The 22609-nt window shown below is 38.6% G+C and overlaps 1 protein-coding gene across 2 annotated transcripts in view; it reads right to left on the bottom strand.

Annotated features, from left to right (window-relative positions):
* Positions 1–12236, bottom strand: part of LOC134671981 (angiogenic factor with G patch and FHA domains 1) — a 43542-nt gene extending 31306 nt beyond the window's left edge. Inside the window, exons 1-10 of one of the 2 annotated variants that reach the window (XM_063529878.1) lie at positions 11905–12236; positions 10889–11296; positions 9851–10006; positions 9343–9396; positions 8935–9259; positions 7789–7955; positions 6809–6937; positions 6266–6371; positions 5858–6065; positions 3878–3977 (exon numbers count right to left, since the gene is read on the bottom strand). In XM_063529878.1, the coding sequence (XP_063385948.1) occupies positions 3878–3977; positions 5858–6065; positions 6266–6371; positions 6809–6937; positions 7789–7955; positions 8935–9259; positions 9343–9396; positions 9851–10006; positions 10889–11296; positions 11905–12090 (1839 nt within the window). In that variant the 5' untranslated portion in view covers positions 12091–12236. Of the gene's footprint in view, positions 1–3877; positions 3978–5857; positions 6066–6265; positions 6372–6808; positions 6938–7788; positions 7956–8934; positions 9260–9314; positions 9397–9850; positions 10007–10888; positions 11297–11904 lie in introns of both variants that reach the window. The other variant, XM_063529879.1, reaches the window with a different exon arrangement.
* Positions 12237–22609: the final 10373 nt, after the last annotated feature.

The following is a 22609-nucleotide window of genomic DNA, read 5'->3' as shown; positions in this document are numbered from 1 at the left end:
TCCTGCGAGAGTAAGAAATAGACCTATCTGACATGAGAAAGCTTCCTCCCGCTTTTGCAGTACCTACTGAGACTATGACCGAGTTACTTGAGCCATCGCCTCTCCAATGATCAGTAAGCAATCGTAATCACATGGCTCTGCTTATTGGCGAATGAAATATGACGTGCAAAAGGTTGCAACAATGTAGTCGGGCGTCCCGCGGCCCTCCGCTGACACCCGACAAATGACTAAATTGCCTCTCAACCAATAACGGTACGATACTTTATGTGAGAATATTATACAGGTTTATTCTGGAACGTATTGAAATTACATTAAAAATGTATTGGTTGCGTTGCGTGAGCTAGATCGAAGTCCGAATCCAAATCAGCGAGCGCGAACACTGATAATGTGAGGTAGGTACGGCTCCTGCCGGCTGCATTCGGCGTCCTCTAAGAACCCGTGCCGTGGTCCACTTATCAGACTTATCATATATAAGAATTGCCCTAGATGTGAATAGCACAATTTTTTAAAGAAGTAATTAAGGTGCATTGGGGTAATTTCGAAAGCGGAATAATTTTGATAATGACAAATATTTATAAAACCACTTAAGAAGCACTTTATAATTTAGCAACACACTACTGTAACGCTTACCAAGGCTTTATCTCTTTATCTTTTGCTGTAGTAGAAAGTGCTAAGCTATAATATATGTTTGCCATTTTCATAATTATCCCGCTATCGAAGTTATTAGGGTAACTTCAATAACGGGCACCTTACACCTTCCAAGTCTTCCAGCACACAGGATAAACTAGGCCTTATTGGGATTAGCCCGGTATCCTCGCGATTTCTATTTCATAATGCGACTGTTAAATATCAAGTGACATTTCTTACATAAGCTCGAATCAAGCCGCACGCTTCGCTGATAGTCTACCAGTGCGAAGTACTGATAGTTAATTAGTCATCATCATCATCATCATCATTCTAGCCTTCAGTCGCCCACTGCTGAGCATAGGCCTCTCTTCGTGTACGCCACTTATCCCGTCTTATTACTTAATTAGTCATAATGCAGTTGATCAGATAGGTGTACCTCAATGTATGAATTTTAACAAGTCGACTCAATTTAACAAGAACGTCTAATGAGTCATGATCGTGATTCTCGTGGCCCTTTTTGAGTGGTGAGCTGATGAGTGAAAAGGCCTCTAGTCCCAGCCTAGGTATGAAAAATCAAAAGCACGTATTGCCATTTTGTTTCAATAATGTATTCTTCTCTAATCGAGTGTCTACAGTAAAGTCAAACTTCTATAACCCAATTCAAATTTCGACTCAAGTACAAGATTCAAATGTAAGGGACTGAGGAATACAGGCACTTGACTTGAGAAATTTGTAACTTCAATTTATGTTAAATTGGTTTTATATTGGTACCTAGTGAATTTCTGTTCCCAAAAAACAAGCTCTGAGATTTCACCACGCATTCAATATAGTAAATTAGTTTCGCATATCTGAAAATCTTTTATCATTTGTTTAATTTTGTAACTTTTTTTTGATGCCCCGTCATTCCCGGCACATACCGCATTATTGCATGTAATGGTATATCAGAGGGTTTCAATAGCCCTCAATGGTGATGCTGATTTCTATACAGTGACAAGAGAATGGTGAGAGCCGACATTCGCTGATTGCGGAACGATTATCGTGCACAATGAAAACGCGAACGATAGGAAACATTACATTTTATTACTTGTAAAGATACGGTGCCTGCGTCGGACTGTTGCGGGTTGCAGTTAAATAGTAGATCCGAATGGATTTCACGAGGCGTAATGGGGAGAATGGTTACGTGCATTCGTGCCAATCATTCATAGATATCGATACGTTCTATAGGCATAATGCTTTTGTATCAGGCTTGCATTCATAGAAGCGGCTGGTACAGTCACCTGCAATAATATGTTACTCTTCGAAGGCCGCAAAAATATGTGACACGCTCTTGTGGCTCTACAAATAAGATCGTGTCAGATATTTTTGCGGCATTCGTTGTGTAACATATTATTGCAGGTAACTGTACAAACCTATATAGGTTGTCAGCATATTTGTCATTTAAATACAAACTTCAGCAGGTGCAAACTCCCGACGTTTGGGGTACTCCTTTGTCAATTAGTCAACATAGTCATATTTAAATAGGTAATTATTACTCACAGACCTACACTTTCGTAGACTCTACAAATCTCAATCATCACTATTTAAATTGCTTACAATCTATAGTTTTAACAATTACAAATACAGACTTAATTTCTTGAGGAGTTAAATATCCTATCTTTGATTCAAGACTTGGATGTGGATTCAAAAATCGTAACATAGGATGCTCTGTCATTTTAATATAGACATGTCGCTGGTAATCGAATTTCACGGATGCTCCTCTACTGCTACCTATAGAATCATTAACAACGAAGTCGAAATTCATAAATTACTGAATTTATATATACCCGGGGGGTATATAATGGCAACCGTTGATATCTCTAAACCCTTATTCGCTCCTAACTAAACTACAGCATTACCTCAAATCCGAAGTATAGTGATGACTAACTACCATAATCCCTTACCTAATTGGAAAACAAAATATCAAATTCGCCCTTGTTCCTTGAAATTAAAACTCAAAATTCGATGATTTTTAAAACCTGTAGTTACGAAGTTTCGAAAGCATATGCAACGCACGCCCTAAGCGTCACCGCCTGAGCACAAATTAATGACAGGCCATCATATCTCCGAGCCTAATGCGAGCCGCCACAGAAAAAAACGAGTACGCAAATTGTTTTAAATGGGCAGGTACAGATTCACCTTCTTCTCTGTATTCTGAAAAACCTTAAGCCAAAGTGACAGAGTCGATTTTCGCTTGGCTGGCATCAACATACGTTTGCTGGGCTGCAGACGGCTGACCTACAGACAGCCTGTTATTGCCAAAAACGAAAAAGCCTTTTTGAGCTTTTACGATTTCGTGGCAAGGTTAACGATTCGTCTGGACTAATTAGTCATGTCAAGAGCGGAGGGACTGCAATTAATTTTGTAGGTTTTGCCAATATTGAAGATGATAAATGGCTTTATACGAGTCGCCACGATGAGATATGCTCCAAGAGCAAGCCTATATGCAATAAAAGTCCTTGGCTTTATGTCAGAATAGAAACGCATACAAATATTTGTATACACGCATATACGTAGATCTGTACATTAAGAATTTTAGATATACGTTTATATTTTACATTCAGCTCCGATGTGTGGCTTACGCAAGCATTTATTAATATTACTAACATAACCACAGAATAAATAATAGTACTAGGTGCAGAAGACTCACTCTCTAACAAAACGCGTCTGTTACGATTAGCACAGATATGGCCGCTAGGAGGCGACAGCGCCACGCGAGGCTTATGGCTTTCCCTAAAATTGGGGCGGAATGGATGTACTTTTAGCTACCTGTAGCAAAGCGACGAAATCGCGGAGTGAGCCACGCCTGACATAACAAAGGGCACGGAATTATTGTCAAATATTTTTGCTGAACCGACATTGTAACTTTCTCGAATAGGGGGCTGTCCAAAAATTACGTCATCGATTTAGATATCGCCCCTGGATATCTCGAAGCCACGAAATGTGTTAATAAATTTCAACTGTAAAGAATTCCCGTACCCGTCGATTTTAAATCGATTTGAGTAGTTGGTTGGTGATGTCAGTCTAGTCACCCGATTAAAATGGAATGACTTTTTATGCCATGTTATGGCATGTACAGAGATGGTAGATTGGTTTCTGACCGTTTTGACCCCATGCGGCGACAAATACATACATCCTAAACCTAAAGTTTTACGATTACATTGATCTAAATCACAAGAGACTTTTGGTAAGAATAATGTCGTTGTGTACTCACCGGCTCGGTGTCTCCTTGGCTGTCCTTCCCGAGCCCCTCGCCCTTCGACCATCCCATCTTCTCCAGTAACTTGAAGCCTTTGTTTTCGGGAGCTATAAACCTGTAACAACGGCTTATTTAAACAACTTTGTCGCTCGAAAATAGGGTTCTTTCCTTCATAATTTTCGTAAAATTGGTAATGAAATCTGCGGCGCTAACTCTGCGGCGAATATTTCAATCATACACTAGTCATATTTTTCATACATGTCTTAGAGGGCCACTCAGTGACATAGCGTTCTTTTTTGGTCGTTTTTACTCAAAACAGAGCGAAGACAGTTTATTTATTTAGGGCGAAATATTGTTTATTGTGTGCATAAAAACTAATTCATTTATCTCAAACACGGATTCGATTGATTTTGTTGTGTTTTTGTAGAGGTATACGTTTATTACTAAAACATACGTGAAAATATAATCATATCTAAATAATAAAATCTTAAAACGGAACGGAACCCTCAAACGCATGAAATGCCGCATTTCTTTCTTTAAAAATCTTAGTACGTAACTTAATTTTGCAACCAAGTAACCAGACACCGTTTTGCTTTATTTGGTAAGCTAATTTTGGACGGTGTAGGTATACAAGCATGCACATATACGTAGGTTTTTAGGATTCCTTACTTTTGCAACGGGGAAACGGAATTATCTGCATATCTATCTAGAAAAAAAGTATCTGGCACGATTGATTTTATGTAACTGACGAATGATTTTAACTGTAAGCTGTACGGAACAAAACTTTGTTTAACATAGTTGAAGAATATTATCCTTGATACACAACTTAATACAAAATGCGGCACACAACTGTATTTTTTTTTGTGAGACATTGTTTTTCTTTTTAAATCGATAATCCTTGTGATTCTGAGTTTCTGAGTAAAAATAACCCAAAAGCTCATGGTTTTCAAAAAAAGTAAATGGCACACTTAAGTGAAAATTCCCATGAGTAAATATAATTTAATTTCTAAGTTAAGGCCCATTTACTGTCTTCAAGGAACCCTATGTTCCCAATCAGAATTCAATCTTGATCTTATTTTTTATCTCAGAAATGATTCCTCAATTACGCACCGAATCAAAAAGCCATTAGTGCGTCTACGTCTGCGTCATGTTGGGCATTTATTTTGTAATGCAGAGTCCTGCTGATATTTCCATGTTAGCTCGCGGAGACGATGATATTTTACATTTTAGCCTTGTTTTTGAGTCAACGACTCTTAAGCGATTTATAACAGCCTGGCGAATATGGACGTTATTTTACTGCCTTAATTTTTTTCTGCATTTACACCACAAGAGATTATTCCACAGTTAAAATATAGTCTCTAAATGCACAGCGTTTTAATACAAGGATCTTTATACTGTAAGTATGTATAACTACTACACAATAAAATGTGCTGAAAAATATTGCAGAAGCTTTAAGTTAATGTTGAACAATATTTTAAGCTTTGAGGACAACTCATAAGTCATGTTTGATCAAAAATTTTACTACTTAAGCGCCTGGCGTCTGTTGGCTCGTTGCGTGGATGACATTCGAAAAATCTCGGGGCACTTTCGGATGAGACTAGCCCAGGACCGGGATAAGTGGCGTACACGAAGAAAGGCCTATGCTCAGCAGTGGGCGACTGAAGGCTAAATAATATATTATGATGATGATGACTACTTAAGCACAATCCTGTCAGAGAATTTTCCCAACGTTCCACACAAAAAGACACTTGGCGACCGTTCTTGCATTCTAATAAGGTTTATGATGACGCGTCATGTATAAAATAGGCTTGGCGTTCAAAAGTTAATGCGAAATGTACTATATATCTATATACTTGGAATGTGAGAGGATCTGAAGAGGGCGTTCTTGGTACGACCGACTGGTAGCCGTCCGGTGGGTCGGGACAGGTGGCACGCTCTCGTTTCGGAGGCCAAGATTCTCTTTGGATCGCTGAGCCAAAATAGTTATATACTTACGTATCCAAATCGGCACTCTGCGTTTTCTCAGAATGATGCGAGGATCCAACTTTGTCTCTCCTCTCCTTCGCCCTGTCGTTGTAGGCAGTTTCTTCTATAGCTAAAGGCTTGGGCGCGTATTTGTTCTTGAGCCGTGCCAGTTCCAACTGGTGCTGTTTCTGAACGCTACACGTTCGGGTGTAAGCGGCTTTCTTCTCTTTTTCTTGGGCTGTAAGGTAGAATTCAGTTTAGCACTAGTTTTATTTTATTTTAAGGATAGCGTGTAGTATTTTAGATGGAATTTAAACCTTGATAATATGGGTAAACGGTTAAATCTTCAATGTGCATTTTACGTATTTTATGGGCGTCGCGTATAAAATGTTAAACAAAGGGTTAAAAAGGTACCTTTTTGAAGTTTTTAATACTTACTTTCCATGACGAGACCGGGTTCGCAATGCCCGCAAGTATCGATTCCAGGGTGTATGTGGCACAGCAATTTGGTTTCACCCAGTTGTAGAGTACTCCCATGCATTACCTAAAAATATTGTTGCTTTTAAGCAAAAATGAATGTCTAACATTTGACTGAGTTTAAAATGAAGTAAATTAATGTAGATTTCATTTTTCTTTCAGGAGGGTCCAGATTTGGAAAATATTATTTACACTCAATTTACAATAGCATGCTACTATATATCGTAGGTACTACGTAAGTGGCAAAAACTACTCTTGGGTATTCCATGAGTAGTTTTTTAAGGTCTCTATCTCACTCGAACATACGCGGCTTAGTCTCTAACGGAGCAAAAATTTACTATATTATTAGTATATTTTCTTGTAATCCACTTCAGTGACTTCTAGGCAAATATTCAAGGTTCTACTTTTCTCAGAGCTCTTAATAATATCACAGCCAAATTCACGAAGTTAAATCTCCAAAATAATTGCTAAAATTCGACAGATCAAAACAACTATCATACTCACTTCAACTGGCTCGCTAACAATTTGGCTCTCCGATATCCTCACGCCGTTGAGCGTGGTTCCATTCTTAGATCCTAGATCTGTAACTGTGTACGCCCTTCTGTTTATGTCGTATTTGATGTCCAGGTGATTCTGTAACGAATACAAAGATTGTATTGTATTGTAGTACGGGCGATTTTCCGCAACTCGACGTCTTGCGCCTATTTTGCGTGAATACAAAGATATTGATGTCGAGAATTTACTTTAGGTTCCTGCTAAAGTTATACCAAGAAAAATGTGCAACGATTTTACTAGCATACGCAGTGAAAATGTTATTTATTTATACGTCATAAATTTTTTCATAGAATTCAAACTTCTAAAGCGCTGGTGGCCTAGCGGTAAGAGCGTGCGACTTTCAATCCGGAGGTCGCGGGTTCAAACCCCGGCTCGTACCAATGAGTTTTTCGGAACTTATGTACGAAATATCATTTGATATTTGCCAGTCGCTTTTCGGTGAAGGAAAACATCGTGAGGAAACCGGACTAATCCCAATAAGGCCTAGTTTCCCCTCTGGGTTGGAAGGTCAGATGGCAGTCGCTTTCGTAAAAACTAGTGCCTACGTCAAATCATGGGATTAGTTGTCAAGCGGACCCCAGGCTCCTATGTGAGCCGTGGCAAAATGCCGGGATAACGCGAGGAAGAAGAAGAAGTATAAATAAATAACATTTGCACTGCGTATGCTATCAAAATCGTTGCAGACTTATATTGGTCTAACTTTAGCGTTAAATGGGTGTATGGGATATTTAGAAAGGAGATTCAAGACGAATATTGGGATAAATACATTGCTGGTAATTTAAATGGGTCAATACGGCCGAATCCATTGCTGGTATTTTAAATGGACTGTTGGACACAGTAGGTAGATTGACCCAATTTTGACAGAACAGTACAAACTCGCGTCAGCTCTTATAAATCAACCTGTACGTTTATTTATTATAGGTACATACCCTCGAAACATTGTAATCTTCTATAAGGATAGTATGAGTGCTGCCCTCTCTGCCGACAGTGCCGCCATCTTTGGTGACCAGGAACAACGTTCCCACCTTCAGCTTGGGCAGGTTTGTCTCTCGCACGATCACGCGCATGGAGGGCGGGTGATGCTTAGCGATCGAATCTGATCAAAAAAAGATGTATGTTATAACTACTCATAGACTAGGTACATATAGACGATTCCGTTCGGATCTTAATATGTTCCTACACAGAAAACCATGTAAATTGGTCGATCGACCAATCATATTATTCCGTAGACACAAAATGTTGTACGGTTTCTACCTCATTGGCTGAATGATAGATTTACTGCTTGGTTTTGTTAGTATGTTAACCGAAATTTAAAATAGTACCAATAAATGTACAGTCAGGTAGGTGCATAGCAGTTTATATGCAAAAGTGTTAAGCGAATATTATTGCTGACTGGCATAGACTAGGAATCCTCCAGACTGAGCATAGTCGCGCTACCCCCTCTGCCACGCATACGGTAATTTTACTCCATGTTCGAGTCGAAAGTGTCTTTGTGTGACGTCCGTGTCTTTGAACGGACCAATCACGGCACGGGACTTCGCTCACCTCGTCCCGCGCACCCCCGCATTATTGGCATCATCGGTTGCATTAAATAATTGCTCTAAACTTGGTCTAGAGGATTCCTAGTCTATGCTGACTGGACATAAATATGAGTAGATTCATATTTTTTTCTGGTTTTCGTTCATTTGTCGACATAAATGACAATTTAAAGAAACAAAAGGTAAATATTTTCTTAGCGTCAAACCAAATTGTTCAAAAATAATTAAAATACCTACATGATTTACCAACTTTATCTTGAAAGGATATTTCCTACTCTATTTTATTCAAGAAAAGCATAATAACGGTATCGTTTTGGGTCGTCCCATTCGTTTTTCGTCAAGTTCTTAAATTAGTCTTATTTTGCTTTCGTCACCTATTCTACATTCATCACAATCGTCGGTGGCTTTCAAAGTAGAATGAGTGACGAAAGCAGAACAGGACTAATATAAGAACTTGACGAAAAACGAATGGGACGACCTAAGACGATACCATAATAAAATAACACCTCCACGCCACACTTTATATTATTAATTTACCATCATCATTGCTAATAGTAGACATGCTACCAACTGAATCATCAGATTCAACTTCTTCCTCCTCCATTTTGTCCTCTTTTTCATCCTCCGAATCGCTGCATTCCCCCTCTTCTAGATCTTGACTATCCTCTGTCTTCTTTTCCGCGTTTTCCTTGATATCAGCATCATCAAATATGTCACCTTTCTCAGGTGATTCTTTTTCTTTACCAATTGCATTTTCATCTGCATTAGCTTTATTTTCAGATTCTTTGATATCACTGTCACCATTTAAAACTTTCTTATTCTTCTTTCTTCGCTTAGCTTTGCTTCCTTCCTCTTCTTTCCCCTGTAATACAATATTGACTTTGGTATTTGGTAGTTACTTTTTATCATTGAATTACCTAAGGCGGTTTGGGCTCGGAGTGAAACCTGGGATAGATTTTTCGTCAGGTTATCAATATCAGCTTCTTCGCGTTGTCTTGCCTGCAAAAGAAATTATAAGCTATAGATTACATTGACTACACTGACTAAGGTTTATTTAATATTCACTATAGATGAAAAACTTCGGAACACATTAAGAGGCATTCCTCATTAGTACTAACTTAAGCAGTTAATTAATATGGTAAAAAATAGAAGTTATATGAAATTTTATTAAATGTGTTATGCTAACTATGTTTATGTGAGCTTGGTCAACTATTTAAGTAGGTAGTGGGTGCGCTACGTGTACACGCACACTCCCTTAATTTAGCCCTATATAAGCTTTTACATTATGTTATTCTAGACATTATAGATTGATACTCCAAGCAAGTCCTTCATTCAACGTCCCACCTCACATGGCGACCCTGCGCAAGTCCACACTGGCGGCGCCAGCCAGAGGACGAAATCCAGCAAATAGAGGGAAATATTAAAACAAAATCAAAGTAAATATTTAAGTAACCTTCTTGAGTTTCCGAGCCTTTCTCTTCTCATGGGCTTCATACTCAGGGTTGACAATCTTGCTTCGGTCAGGATAGGAGTGGAATTCAAATGTTTGTTTATCTTCTGAGTAGCGATAATAGCATCCTGTGTCAGGATGGTAATATAGACCAAGGTCCTGGAAGTAAAAAAAATATACTGATAGCATGGGGCCATATATCAAAAATCATTTGCGTTTATATGTGTGCACGGCACGTCTGTACACGCGTCATTGTGTATGTATGGGTAAGTCGCTTTACTGAGAGGAAGCCAGATTCATGTCGCGGCCAGTCGCGGGGCGAGGTAATGCGAGTCGGGGCGGGGCAGTGTAGTTTACTACAAGCAGAAGTCTCATCTTTTCAAATAGAGTTCAAATAGACAATTTTCCGGGTATTAGGATATAGATGACCATGAAACAGCGGCAAATTATTTTTCGGTAAATTTTAAGAAAATATAATCAATTGTATGGGAATTCTTACTGAAGACATACGTTACGAAATACGAAAGCCATCACACCCAAAAAAAATCACAAGGTAAGATCACACTGCTAAACGCTAAACTATATCCTCTGTACTGGTAAGTGGTTGACAAAACAACACAAAAATGATGTTGATGGGTGTTTTCTAAAATAAATATTGAAAACCTGATTATTTCAAATCTGGACATTTTTGGGCTCATATTACTCGGAATCAACAGCATTATCGATCTTATTATTAGTAAAAAAAAGCCCCAAAATGTCCATTCCATTACGTCACGATTTAGTGTGAAATTTTTTTTCACTTGTATGTGCGTGACATAGTGGAATGTACAATTTTCATACATATTTATGGGACAATTTTTTTATCATCAGGATTGAATATGCTAATGATTCTGAGTTTAAAGAACCCAAAACACCAGGATCTGTGAGAATCAGGTTTTCAATATTTATTTTAGAAAACGCCCGGTATACCAACTGAAAGGATGTGTCTGCAATGTTACTCATTCATGTTTACAAATTAGATTCGGTTATTAGTATACTTACGGCACTATAATAATACCCAGTCTTATAATCATAGTACATTCCTGCCGACTCCACAAACACCATCCCAGACTGCTGCATGGCACTCTGTGCTGCTTCTTTCACCTGCTCCGCTATGCTCTTCTCATTCTCTTCACTATTCAAACTCCAACCACTATTTTTCTCACTGGTAACATTAGAATTTTCTGTAACTGAATTTTCTCCATCTTTTATATCTTGATTTTCATTTATTTTATTTTCTAATTTATCTCTTTGGAGTTGGTCTGTTTGTGTAAAGACATTCTGGTATTTGATGTTGTCAGCTTGTTTGAAGTCAGAATTATTATTGGTTGAAGGAATGTCTTGGATGTTGTCATTTTCGCTATCTTCAGTCTGTGTGCTTGCATTAATAGTTGTGGTTGTGGAATGGATCTGAAATTACAAAATTGCTTTACAGTCAAAGTCAATAGTTTGTAACTCTTTATGTAATTAAAGTATAAACATTGACATTGTTAAATAAATATTTGAAAGTACACAAGAAAGAATTTTTTAATACTCTAGAAATCACCTGTACGTAGGGTTGCCAGGTCAAAAGGCGCTATTTTCGGGAAAAAATATCAAGTTTTCGGGATTTTGGGACTTAAGTCGGGAAAAAAGAAACATTCAAATTAAAGTAATTGTATTAAAAACAATGATATATTACATCATTGGCACTACATCAGCTGCTCTGCCCAATCCCTCACTTCGGAACTTGAAATTGTTTTTTAATGTGAGGCTGTTGTTGAGTGAAGCTGTTTTTCGGGACAGTTTTCACGTTGTCGGGAATCGGGAACACATGCTAGAAATCGGGAGAATCCCGCCAAATCCCGACCATCTGGCAACCCTACCTGTACGCCGTTTTTTGTTATATTTTTATGATATAACTACCTGTGTGGATGTTTTTTTTATAAATACCTAATTAAGTTTAGGTATTTAAGGTAATGACTGATAAGACAGAGAACATGTTTAGGTATCAAGCAAGCACTAGTAAGGTTACATACCTGATATTTCAATTGTTGCTTCATCACTTTGATAAGCCGTGTTTTTTTCCTTATTTTGTGCCTCATTTTCAACACTAATTTAAATATTTTGGGTCTGAATTTCAGAGATAACCGGAGACTTCGTAAGTTGAAGGAATTTTTATGCATTGTTGTTTTTGCCTCATTATTAAGGTCTTTGATTTCCATTTTTCTAAAGGAAGATGTGCGTGGAGAGTTAGTTAGGTAATTTTCAATAAACCTTAGTTATCCTAAAAACTTAGTTATTTATTTATTATTGAGTAAATTTAATAGTAATGACTATTTTTTACAACGATAGACACAAGCAAAGCAAATCGTGAATGACAATTAGGTATTTTGACATTTGACAGTACAAAATGGTTTACGGAGGTAGCTATTCATAAAATAAATTCTGCCGTACCATGATGGACACGGTCTACCGCGAACCGTTCCGTAATGCCGGCTACATACGTAACGATAAATCGTTGCGATAAAACTGTGCAGTCCGACTGTGCAGATAAATCGAACCGTGTGTATGACAAATCGTTGTCGATTATCGTAACGATTTGTCATACACACGGTTCGAGGTTTGAGGAAACTTTGAGGTTTGTGCATTACGGCTCCTCTACACGATGGGCAGCGCCGGCCACTCCAAGGGACGCAGCCTTGCGGTAGAATGAGATACCAATATCACTTGCTCCCTCTAAAGTCTAACGCATAAATGCGTCCCTTGGATTGGCCGGCGCTGGTCCATCGTGTAAAGGAGCCATTACGCATTTTGGCATTAAGCCCCCTCCAGACTATGTGCGTGAATCGCGGGCGAAGCCGCGAACGCGAGTGTGGAGTCGATTTCGCTGTCTGCGAAAATCGACGCCACACTTGCGTTCGCGGCTTCGCGCACGAGTGTGGAGGGGGCTTTACTCACACAGACTTCATTGTGTTGAAAGGGTTAACCCTTTTCCAAGCATAGTACGATATGGACCACATGCGTGTCAATAACTTTTCAACCTTAGTCTTCCTATTTATGGTTCAAATTAGATTGAACTCACGCAAAAATCCACTTGTCTTCAAAGTAATCAAGAAAACATTTATTTGGAATGTATTTGGATGTTTTTGGTAAACCGTGGGTAAACCTAAGTTGGAGCGGCCTCTGGAAAAGCGTTAAGGCATCAAATGCAATAACACTACCAATCGTATTTGTAGAAAATTTATTACAATACTTATTCTGTGTCTGAACACTGATGAGTTTGATGACTGATATAATTCATATTTAGCATACATTAGAGATTACCAATTAGGAATGTCATTTATTTGAAACACATAAAACAATCAAATGATAAACTCTGAATATTACTCTCCAGAATACTTATAGATTTTAGAAACTTGGCAATCAATTATACTGAAACACACCCAACTAGTCAGTAGAAAAAGGCGCGAAATTCAAATTTTCTATAGCAAGTCAATAGCACCTACCTACATTTTTTAAATTTGCCGCCTTGTTCTACCGACAACGCCGCTGTGCCAGAGTATAAATAAGTATAACTCAAAGAAATCTTTAGACAAATATACATTTTATCTTTTAGATTTTTACACTATTGTAGTCTCGATACTCACAATTTGTTTTCTATGCATGAAGTATCTGCTATTTCAATTAAAAAATGTATTTGACGATGCACGATACTTCTATTCACTTCAAATATAACGACTGTTATTTTAGTAATGGTGATAGTCTGATAGTACTGTAATAACTGAAAATTTGTTACTACTATTATACTACCTATATAACACTAATTTGAAGTACATAGCAACTTCAGTGTTTTTTTTATTAAAGTACAGAATACAGGCGGCCTAGCCAAGGTGACGATCGCTATCGCTTCGCCATCGAATCGCTTTGTGTCTCTCTATCACTCTTCCATATTAGTGTGACAGTGACAGTTGCGTTTCGTTCACTACGGAGCGTTAGCAATTGGCATGTTGGCTACGGGGCCAGATATGCACTTCCTACTTAAATAATTATTATACATACTAATATTTACTAGTTACTAGTATTTTACATTGCGATTTTTATACCATAGTAGTTTAACGAGTTACCAATGCTAATGAATAGAAATATACAAAAAAATATTTTAAGATAACGTATTTACTGACTATCTTTAAGCAAATTAAAGTACTTGGAGCAACACACTTAACTTTTATCATTGCAATAAAGTTTACGTTAAGAATGATCAGTAAACTGTGTTGACGATGGTAGGTACGTTTATAAATCACAATATTTTATCCAATTACAGCTTGGCAAAAAAGAGTAGAAATTAAAAAGTGGCAACACTGTAGCGTCGTCCCTTTCAAACCAATATATATAAGAAAACGGGACGACGCTACAGTGTTGCCACTTTTTAATTTCTACTCTTTTTTGCCAAGCTGTAATTGGATAAAATATTGTGATTTATAAACGTACCTACCATCGTCAATCACATATTCACAGTAACTCACATATTACTTGAGAGAATATAACATCCATCCGCAAATTGGTTGATATTCTTTATAAATACTATGAATGATACACTCCTAGAAGTAACTTTGTGCTAAGTATAACTTTACATATGAATGTCTGCATAATGAAATGTTGAATATGGGGAAGAAAAATGGAAGTACAGATATTTCTTTGTCATAATAATAATTTCTTCTGCTTTAATACACAATTTACAATAATGATACGACAGGTATGTGAAAAACGGCTCGTAATGGTATAAAGAACAATAGGTTTTTGTTTTAAACTATACTAGCTCCGCACGGGTTTAACAAATTATACACAAACCTTCCCCAAGAATCACTCTATCGATGGGTGAAAACCGCATGATTTAGTTTATCGCGAACATACAAACACACAAACAGACGCGGGGGACTTTGTTTTATAAGGTGTAGGTAGTGATTATAACTCCTATAGCCAGCCATGCTATTTAGAAATGGACAACGTTAAAAGAATTCACCATTCTATCGGCTTTTTATTCTATCAGCCATGTCTAGCCTCTATTACAGAGCCTACGGAATAATTCATATTTCCGACTTTGAATTAAACAAACCATGTTCGTTTCTCGCAAAACTTTCGTAAGCAAAAACTTCGTTGCCATGAAACAGCATATGACAAAAACACATTAAACAATTTGTTCTGAAATACTCTTATTTACAATGCCAATCGGCCGAACCAGATCAAAGCCTATAGGTCAGCGGTTCTTAACCTTTTTCTATCCACGGACCCCTAGGAAATAAAGCACATGTCCAAGGACCCCTTAATAAAAAAAACAGCAATATAATTCAGACCGGTGAGAATAGGTGAGACTGCGGCGGACCCCTGTACGTACATATACTAGTAGAAGAGCCGGCCGCAAATTTTCTAACCGACTTGATACCACGATGAAATACACAATGGGAAACCATAAAAGTGATGCTAAGTCCGAATTCGATAGTCTGCCACGGCGGAACTTGCCGAAAGTACGAAAAAGAAGGCCACTTCCGGTGCGAAAAAAGGGGGCTGATTTAACCCATCTGATACCGAAATAATAATTATGGCAGCAGTTAGAAATTTACATGTAGACACATAAAAGCGAAGTCTGCCAGTATTTTTTTAGCCGGAAGTGCTTGGCAGACGCTCTCAAAGGTGGCCAACGGGACCCCTAATTTAACCCATCTGATACCACCATGAAACCAATTCCAGTCGGTAGGTATGAACCCTCATGTCAGGAATATATAAGTCTGCCAAGGCTATTCCTGCCGAAACACCTTGGCAGACGAGATTATGTAAGCAAGGTCGGCATCGGTTACCCTACACTAACCCATCTGATACCACCATGAAACCAATTCCAGTCAGTAGGTACGAACCCCCATTTTAGGAATATATAAGTCTGCCAAGGTTTTTCCTGCCGAAACACCTTGGCAGACGAGATTATAAGCAAGATGACCATCGGTTACCGTACACTAACCCATCTGATACCGCCATGAAACCAATTCCAGTCGGTAGGTATGAACCCTCATTTCAGGAATATATAAGTCTGCCAAGGCTTTTCCTGCCGTAACACCATGGCAGACGAGATTATGTAAGCAAGGTCGGCATCGGTTACCCTACACTAACCCATCTGATACCACCATGAAACCAATTCCAGTCGGTAGGTATGAACCCCCATTTTAGAAATATATAAGTCTGCCAAGTTTTTCCTGCCGAAACACCTTGACAGACGAGATTATAAGCAAGATGACCATCGGTTACCGTACACTAACCCATCTGATACCACCATGAAACCAATTCTAGTCGGTAGGTATGAACCCTCATTTCAGGAATTTATAAGTCTGCCAAGGCCTTTCCTGCCGAAACACCTTGACAGACGAGATTATGTAAGCAGCATCCGCATCCGAGGGATCCGTATTTTGGAAATATACAGATTACGGACATTATTAATAGCTGTAGGCTTATTTATTACTTTATGATTATACATATTTGTATATTATTATGTTATTAATAAAATATATTTATAATTTATTAAACCTAAACTTAATACATTGGGAATTCATTACCTGCTTACGGCAGTAGTAGGGATTAGTGGGTGAGTTCTGGCTCACTGAGCCAGACCAACAGTCCCTCCCCCTTTTTTCCCTCGTTGAGGCCCTGCAACCTTGCCTTGAACCCAAACTAATGTCATTGTAGCTCGAATCTAACCTAATCTATTTTTATTGCTTTTAAAATATTTCAATTATCTACTTTTGCAAAATTAAATGTTGTAATCTCTTTTTCGCAAAATGGAATTTTAATGTGACTTTAATGTATGTGCACTGTGCAGTCTACTTAGTAATTGGGTTTAAAGATATAAAAACACACATTTTATTTCCTATCCTAAGTATCCTATCCTAAGTTTATTCAAATAATATTCTGAACATATATAGTAACATCATTACTTATTCTGTGTACAGTGGAGAAAACGAATGAAATCATGCAATTTGATTTTGCTATTTTTAAATAAAGAGTAACCAAACAGTATTTTCCACAGTTGTTGGTAATGATACCATCTCTTACAATTTCTCTTCATGAACATTTTATGATACCTAACCTTCCAGTTTTCGCCCGAATTAATCAAAAAATTCACCAACACCATACCACCAACACCACCAACCAAACAAACACCACCACACCAACCAAATAGAAAACGGGTCCGTGTCCGAATTCGCGATCTCGAGTCCGGGTCCGCGTCCGGGTCCAGGTTCAGGTAGAAGTCGAATTCAAAATCTTGCTTGTTTTGCCAGTGGGGTAACTTGCTTAACAATCAATTAGAAAAAGACAAGTCGTCGAGGAGTTACGTTCTGATCACCACCAGCAATACCACTTCATCAAATGCCACTGTTCTTAATGTAAATCCTTGTTTGCCTGATGAAAATACAAGAGTCACTATACAATGCCATTCAGATTTGTAGAGTTCCCTCGATTCCTTATCTATCCCATCATTAGAACTTGAGCTTGACGAAAATATGACTTAAAAACCTAACGTGCTTAACAAACATAACGAAGAGGACAAATCCTCAAACATGAGCTATGCGTCGTTGAAGAGTTCCATTCTGATCATCATCACCAGTTTCACTTCATCAAATGTCACAATTTTGAATGTAAATGCTTGGTTTGTTTATAAAAACACCAGTATCACTATATGTTAGGGTGGTTCAAAAAACATTTTTTTTTCCTAAGGGGCCCTTATTTAGTTTCGTAATTTGTCCCAACTACAAGGGGGTGCTTCACCACGTTAAAATTTTGTATGTTGTTTGAAACCCAAAAAATAGAGTATTATTGTTCAGAATTTTATTTAAATATCTGGTTTCACACTATTTGCACATGTGATGTATAAGTTTTGAAGTAGAAAAAGATTTTCTTTCAAAATTATATCTTTTAAATCACACTTTCAAATAATGTGAAAACTACTACTTACATAAAAATCTAAAAAATAGTAACTTATTTTTTTTGGATTTCATACAATTTGTCAAATTTCTAAGTGTTTGAGCACCCCCTTGTAGTTAAGATAAGATTACAAACTTGGTGTATTTTGTCAACATAATAAATGTAACAAAATAAGGGGGTGCCGCTTCTTCTAGCTAGAGTTTGAATTTTTCCCATACAAACGTGAACCACCCTACTACTATATGCAGCACAACGTCCGGAGTGGCGCAGGCTGGTGCATGACAAAGTGCGCGATTTCGAGAAGCAACGTAAAGTTGACCTCGACACTAAACGCGATGATCTGAAAGCGCGCCAGCCTGCTTCCATTCACTACCACTATGTGGCTGGTGTTCTCACGTGCCCTCAATGTGCGCGGAGGTTCACCTCCAAGATCGGCTATGTCAGCCATATTCGGGCGCACGAGCGCCGAGCTAACTAGGAGTCGAAGTGGTCGCCATGGTCGAAATCGGCCGGAAGGATCATCATCATCATTTCATTCACCTAGAAGATTTGAAGAGTGCCCTCGATTCCTCATAAATCTCACCATCAGAACTGGGTTTTGACAAAGACGGAACCAATCTGTATGTATATACTTACAAGTTACAACTCAACTAAAAAAATAATTTTCAAAATGGATCCCGAAATGACGGAGATATCAAACATTAAAAAAACCGAATTAATACCTCCTTTTTAGGGTTCCGTAGCCAAATGGCAAAAAACGGAACTCTTATAGATTTGTCATGTCTGTCTGTGCGTCTGTCCGTCCGTATGTCACAGCCACTTTTTTCCGAAACTATAAGAACTGTTGAAACTTGGTAAGTAGATGTATTCTGTGAAACGCATTAAGATTTTAACACAAAAATAGAAAAAAAAACCGGGCAAGTGCGAGTCGGACTCGCGCACGAAGGGTTCCGTACCATAATGCAAAAAAAAAAAACAAAAAAAAAAGCAAAATCAAAAACAATCACCCATCCAAGAACTGACCCCTCCCGACGTTGCTTAACTTTGGTCAAAAATCACGTTTGTTGTATGGGAGCCCCATGTAAATCTTTATTTTATTCTGTTTTCAGTATTTGTTGTTATAGCGGCAACAGAAATACATCATCTGTGAAAATTTCAACTGTCTAGCTATCACGGTTCGTGAGATACAGCCTGGTGACAGACGGACGGACGGACGGACGGACGGACAGCGAAGTCTTAGTAATAGGGTCCCGTTTTACCCTTTGGGTACGGAACCCTAAAAACAATAAAGTTTGGGGGTCCCCCATACTTAGAACTGAAACTTAAAATTTTTTTTCATTAAACCCATACGTGTGGGGTATCTATGGATAGGTCTTCAAAACAAAAATGATATTGAGGTTTGTAATTTATTTTTTTTCTAAACTGAATAGTTTGCGCGAGAGACACTTCCAAAGTGGTAAATTGTGTGCACCCCCCCCCCCCCTTCTTCAACTTCTAAAATAAGAGAATGACAAAACTAAAAAATATATATGATGTACATTATCATGCAAACTTCCACCGAAAATTGGTTTGAACGAGATCTAGTAGGTAGTTTTTTTTTTAATCGTCATAAATCGTAAACCGCAATTTTGTTATGTTACTTGCTGCTACGGAACCCTTCATGGGCGAGTCCGACTCACACTTGGCCGCTTTTTGGGTTTGCTTTATTATTGAAGTGAAAACTTCTTTAGCGGCGCTGAGCACTTTTTAAGGTGGGGAAAAAATGATAAACTCGAGTCGAGACAGCGTAACGCGTAACACGCTGACGTCATGGGTGACGGACAATTTTCATCATCATCATCTCAGCCATAAGACGTCCGCTGCTGAACATAGGCCTCCCCCTTGGACCTCCATTCGTACCGGTTGGAAGCGACCCGCATCCAGCGTCTTCCGGCGGCCTTAACAAGGTCGTCCGTCCATCTTGTGGGTGGACGCCCTACGCTGCGCTTGCTAGTCCGTGGTCTCCACTCGAGCACTTTTCGACCCCATCGGCCATCTTCTCTGCGCGCAATGTGGCCTGCCCATTGCCACTTCAGCTTGCTAATCCGGTGGGCTGTGTCGGTAACTTTAGTTCGTCTACGGATCTCCTCATTTCTGATTCGATCACGGAGAGAAACTCCGAGCATAGCCCTCTCCATAGCTCGTTGAGCGACTTTGAATTTTGAGATGAGGCCGATAGTGAAAAACTACGTTTCGGAGCCGTAAGTCATCACTGATAACACACATTGATTAAAGACTTTCGTCTTAAGGCACTGAGGTATGTCGGACAAAAAGACCAAAAAGACATTACGTAGTTTCCCGAACGCTGCCCTACCGAGTTGGATTCGGCGGTTAACCTCCTTCTCGAAGTTGGACCTACCTAATTGGACTACTTGTCCTAGGTAGATGTACGAGTCAACTACTTCGAGTACCGAGTTCCCAACAGAGACTGGGATGGGCACAACATTGGCATTTGACATAAGTTTCGTCTTGTCTTGTCCATGTTCATTTTCAAGCCCACCCGTTGTGAAACTCGGTTGAGGTCATCGACCATCATGCTGAGTTCCTCCATCGACTTTGCCTTACTTACGCTTTACTACGATATCGTCGGCAAACCAAAGGTGAGTGATGTATTCGCCGTTGATGTTGATGCCAAGTCCTTGCCATTCCAGGTGCTTGAAGGCGTCTTCCATTACGGCAGTATACAGTTTCGGAGAGATAACGTCTCCCTGCCTTACACCTCTTTGCAATAGAATCGCCTTCGCACTCTGCTCCTGACTCGGACCGACATGGTGGCGTAACTATACAAACACTTCAACACTTCGATGTACCGATAGTCAATATTGCATAGCTGAAGAGACTCAAGCAGTCTAGAGGCTAGTTTAGATCTCGTTCAAACCAATTTTCGGTGGAAGTTTGCATGATAATGTACATCATATATATTTTTTAGTTTTGTCATTCTCTTATTTTAGAAATTAAAGGGGGGGGGGGGTGCACACAATTTACCACTTTGAAAGTGTCTCTCGCGCAAACTATTCAGTTTAGAAAACAATTATATTAGAAACCTCAATATCATTTTTGAAGACCTATCCATAGATGGGTGGCTTCCAACTTCCAACCGGTACGAATGGAGGTCCAAAGGGGAGGCCTATGTTCAGCAGTGGACGTCTTATGGCTGAGATGATGATGATGATGATGATGATCCATAGATACCCCACACGTATGGGTTTCATGAAAAAGAAATTTTAAGTTTCAGTTCTAATGGGTATGGGGGACCCCCAAAATTTATTGTATTTTTTTTCTATTTTTGTGTTAAAATCTTAATGCGGTTCACAGAATACATCTACTAACCAAGTTTAAACAGTTCTTATAGTTTCGGAAAAAAGTGGCTGTGACATACGGACGGACAGACACAGACAGACAGACAGACATGACGAATCTATAAGAGTTCCGTTTTTTGCCATTTGACTACGAAACCCTAAAAAGGAGGTATTAATTCGGTTTTTTTTAATGTTTGATATCTCCGTCATTTCGGGATCGATTTTGAAAATTATTTTTTTAGTTGAGTTGTAACTTGTAAGTATATACATACAGATTGGTTCCGTCTTTGTCAAAACCCAGTTCTGATGGTGAGATTAAGGAGGAATCGAGGGCACTCTTCAAATCTTGTAGGTATACATATAGTAGTAGGGTGGTTCACGTTTGTATTGGAAAAATTCAAACTCTAGCTAGAAGAAGCGGCACCCCCTTATTTTGTTACACTTATTATGTTGACAAAATACACCAAGTTTGTAATCTTATCTTAACTACCAGGGGGTGCTCAAACACTTAGAAATTTTCAAATTGTATGAAATCCAAAAAAATTAAGTTACTATTTTTTAGATTTTTATGTAAGTAGTAGTTTTCACATTATTTGAAAGTGTGATTTAAAAGATATAATTTTGAAAGAAAATGTTTTTCTACTTCAAAACTTATACATCACATGTGCAAATAGTGTGAAATCAGATATTTAAATAAAATTCTGAATAATAAATACTCTATTTTTTGGGTTTCAAACAACATACAAAATTTTAACGTGGTGAAGCACCCCCTTGTAGTTGGGATAAATTACGAAACTAAATAAGGGCCCCTCAGGAAAAAAAATGATTTTTGAACCACCCTAAAATATAGTGATACTGGTGTTTTTATAAACAAACCAAGCATTTAGCAAGTGAAACTGCTGATGATGATCAGAATGGAACTCTTCAACGACGCATAGCTCATGTTTGGGGATTTGTCCTCTTCGTTATGTTTGTTAAGCACGTTCGGTTTTTAAGTCATATTTTCGTCAAGCTCAAGTTCTAATGATGGGATAGATAAGGAATCGAGGGAACTCTACAAATCTGAATGGCATTGTATAGTGACTCTTGTATTTTCATCAGGCAAACAAGGATTTACATTAAGAACAGTGGCATTTGATGAAGTGGTATTGCTGGTGGTGATCAGAACGGAACTCCTCGACGACTTTTTCTAATTGATTGCTAAGCAAGTTACCCTACTGGCAAAACAAGCAAGATTTTGAATTCAACTTCTACCTGAACCTGGACCCGGACGCGGACCCGGACGCGGACCCGGACTCGAGATCGCGAATTCGGACACGGACCCGTTTTCTATTTGGTTGGTGTAGTGGTGTTTGTTTGGTTGGTGGTGTTGGTGGTGTGGTGTTGGTGAATTTTTTGATTAATTCGGGCGAAAACTGGAAGGTTAGGTATCATAAAA

This window comes from Cydia fagiglandana, chromosome 16 (genome assembly GCF_963556715.1).
Source record: "Cydia fagiglandana chromosome 16, ilCydFagi1.1, whole genome shotgun sequence".
NCBI lineage: Eukaryota > Metazoa > Arthropoda > Insecta > Lepidoptera > Tortricidae > Cydia > Cydia fagiglandana.
This window is presented reverse-complemented; position numbering and strand designations above follow the sequence as displayed.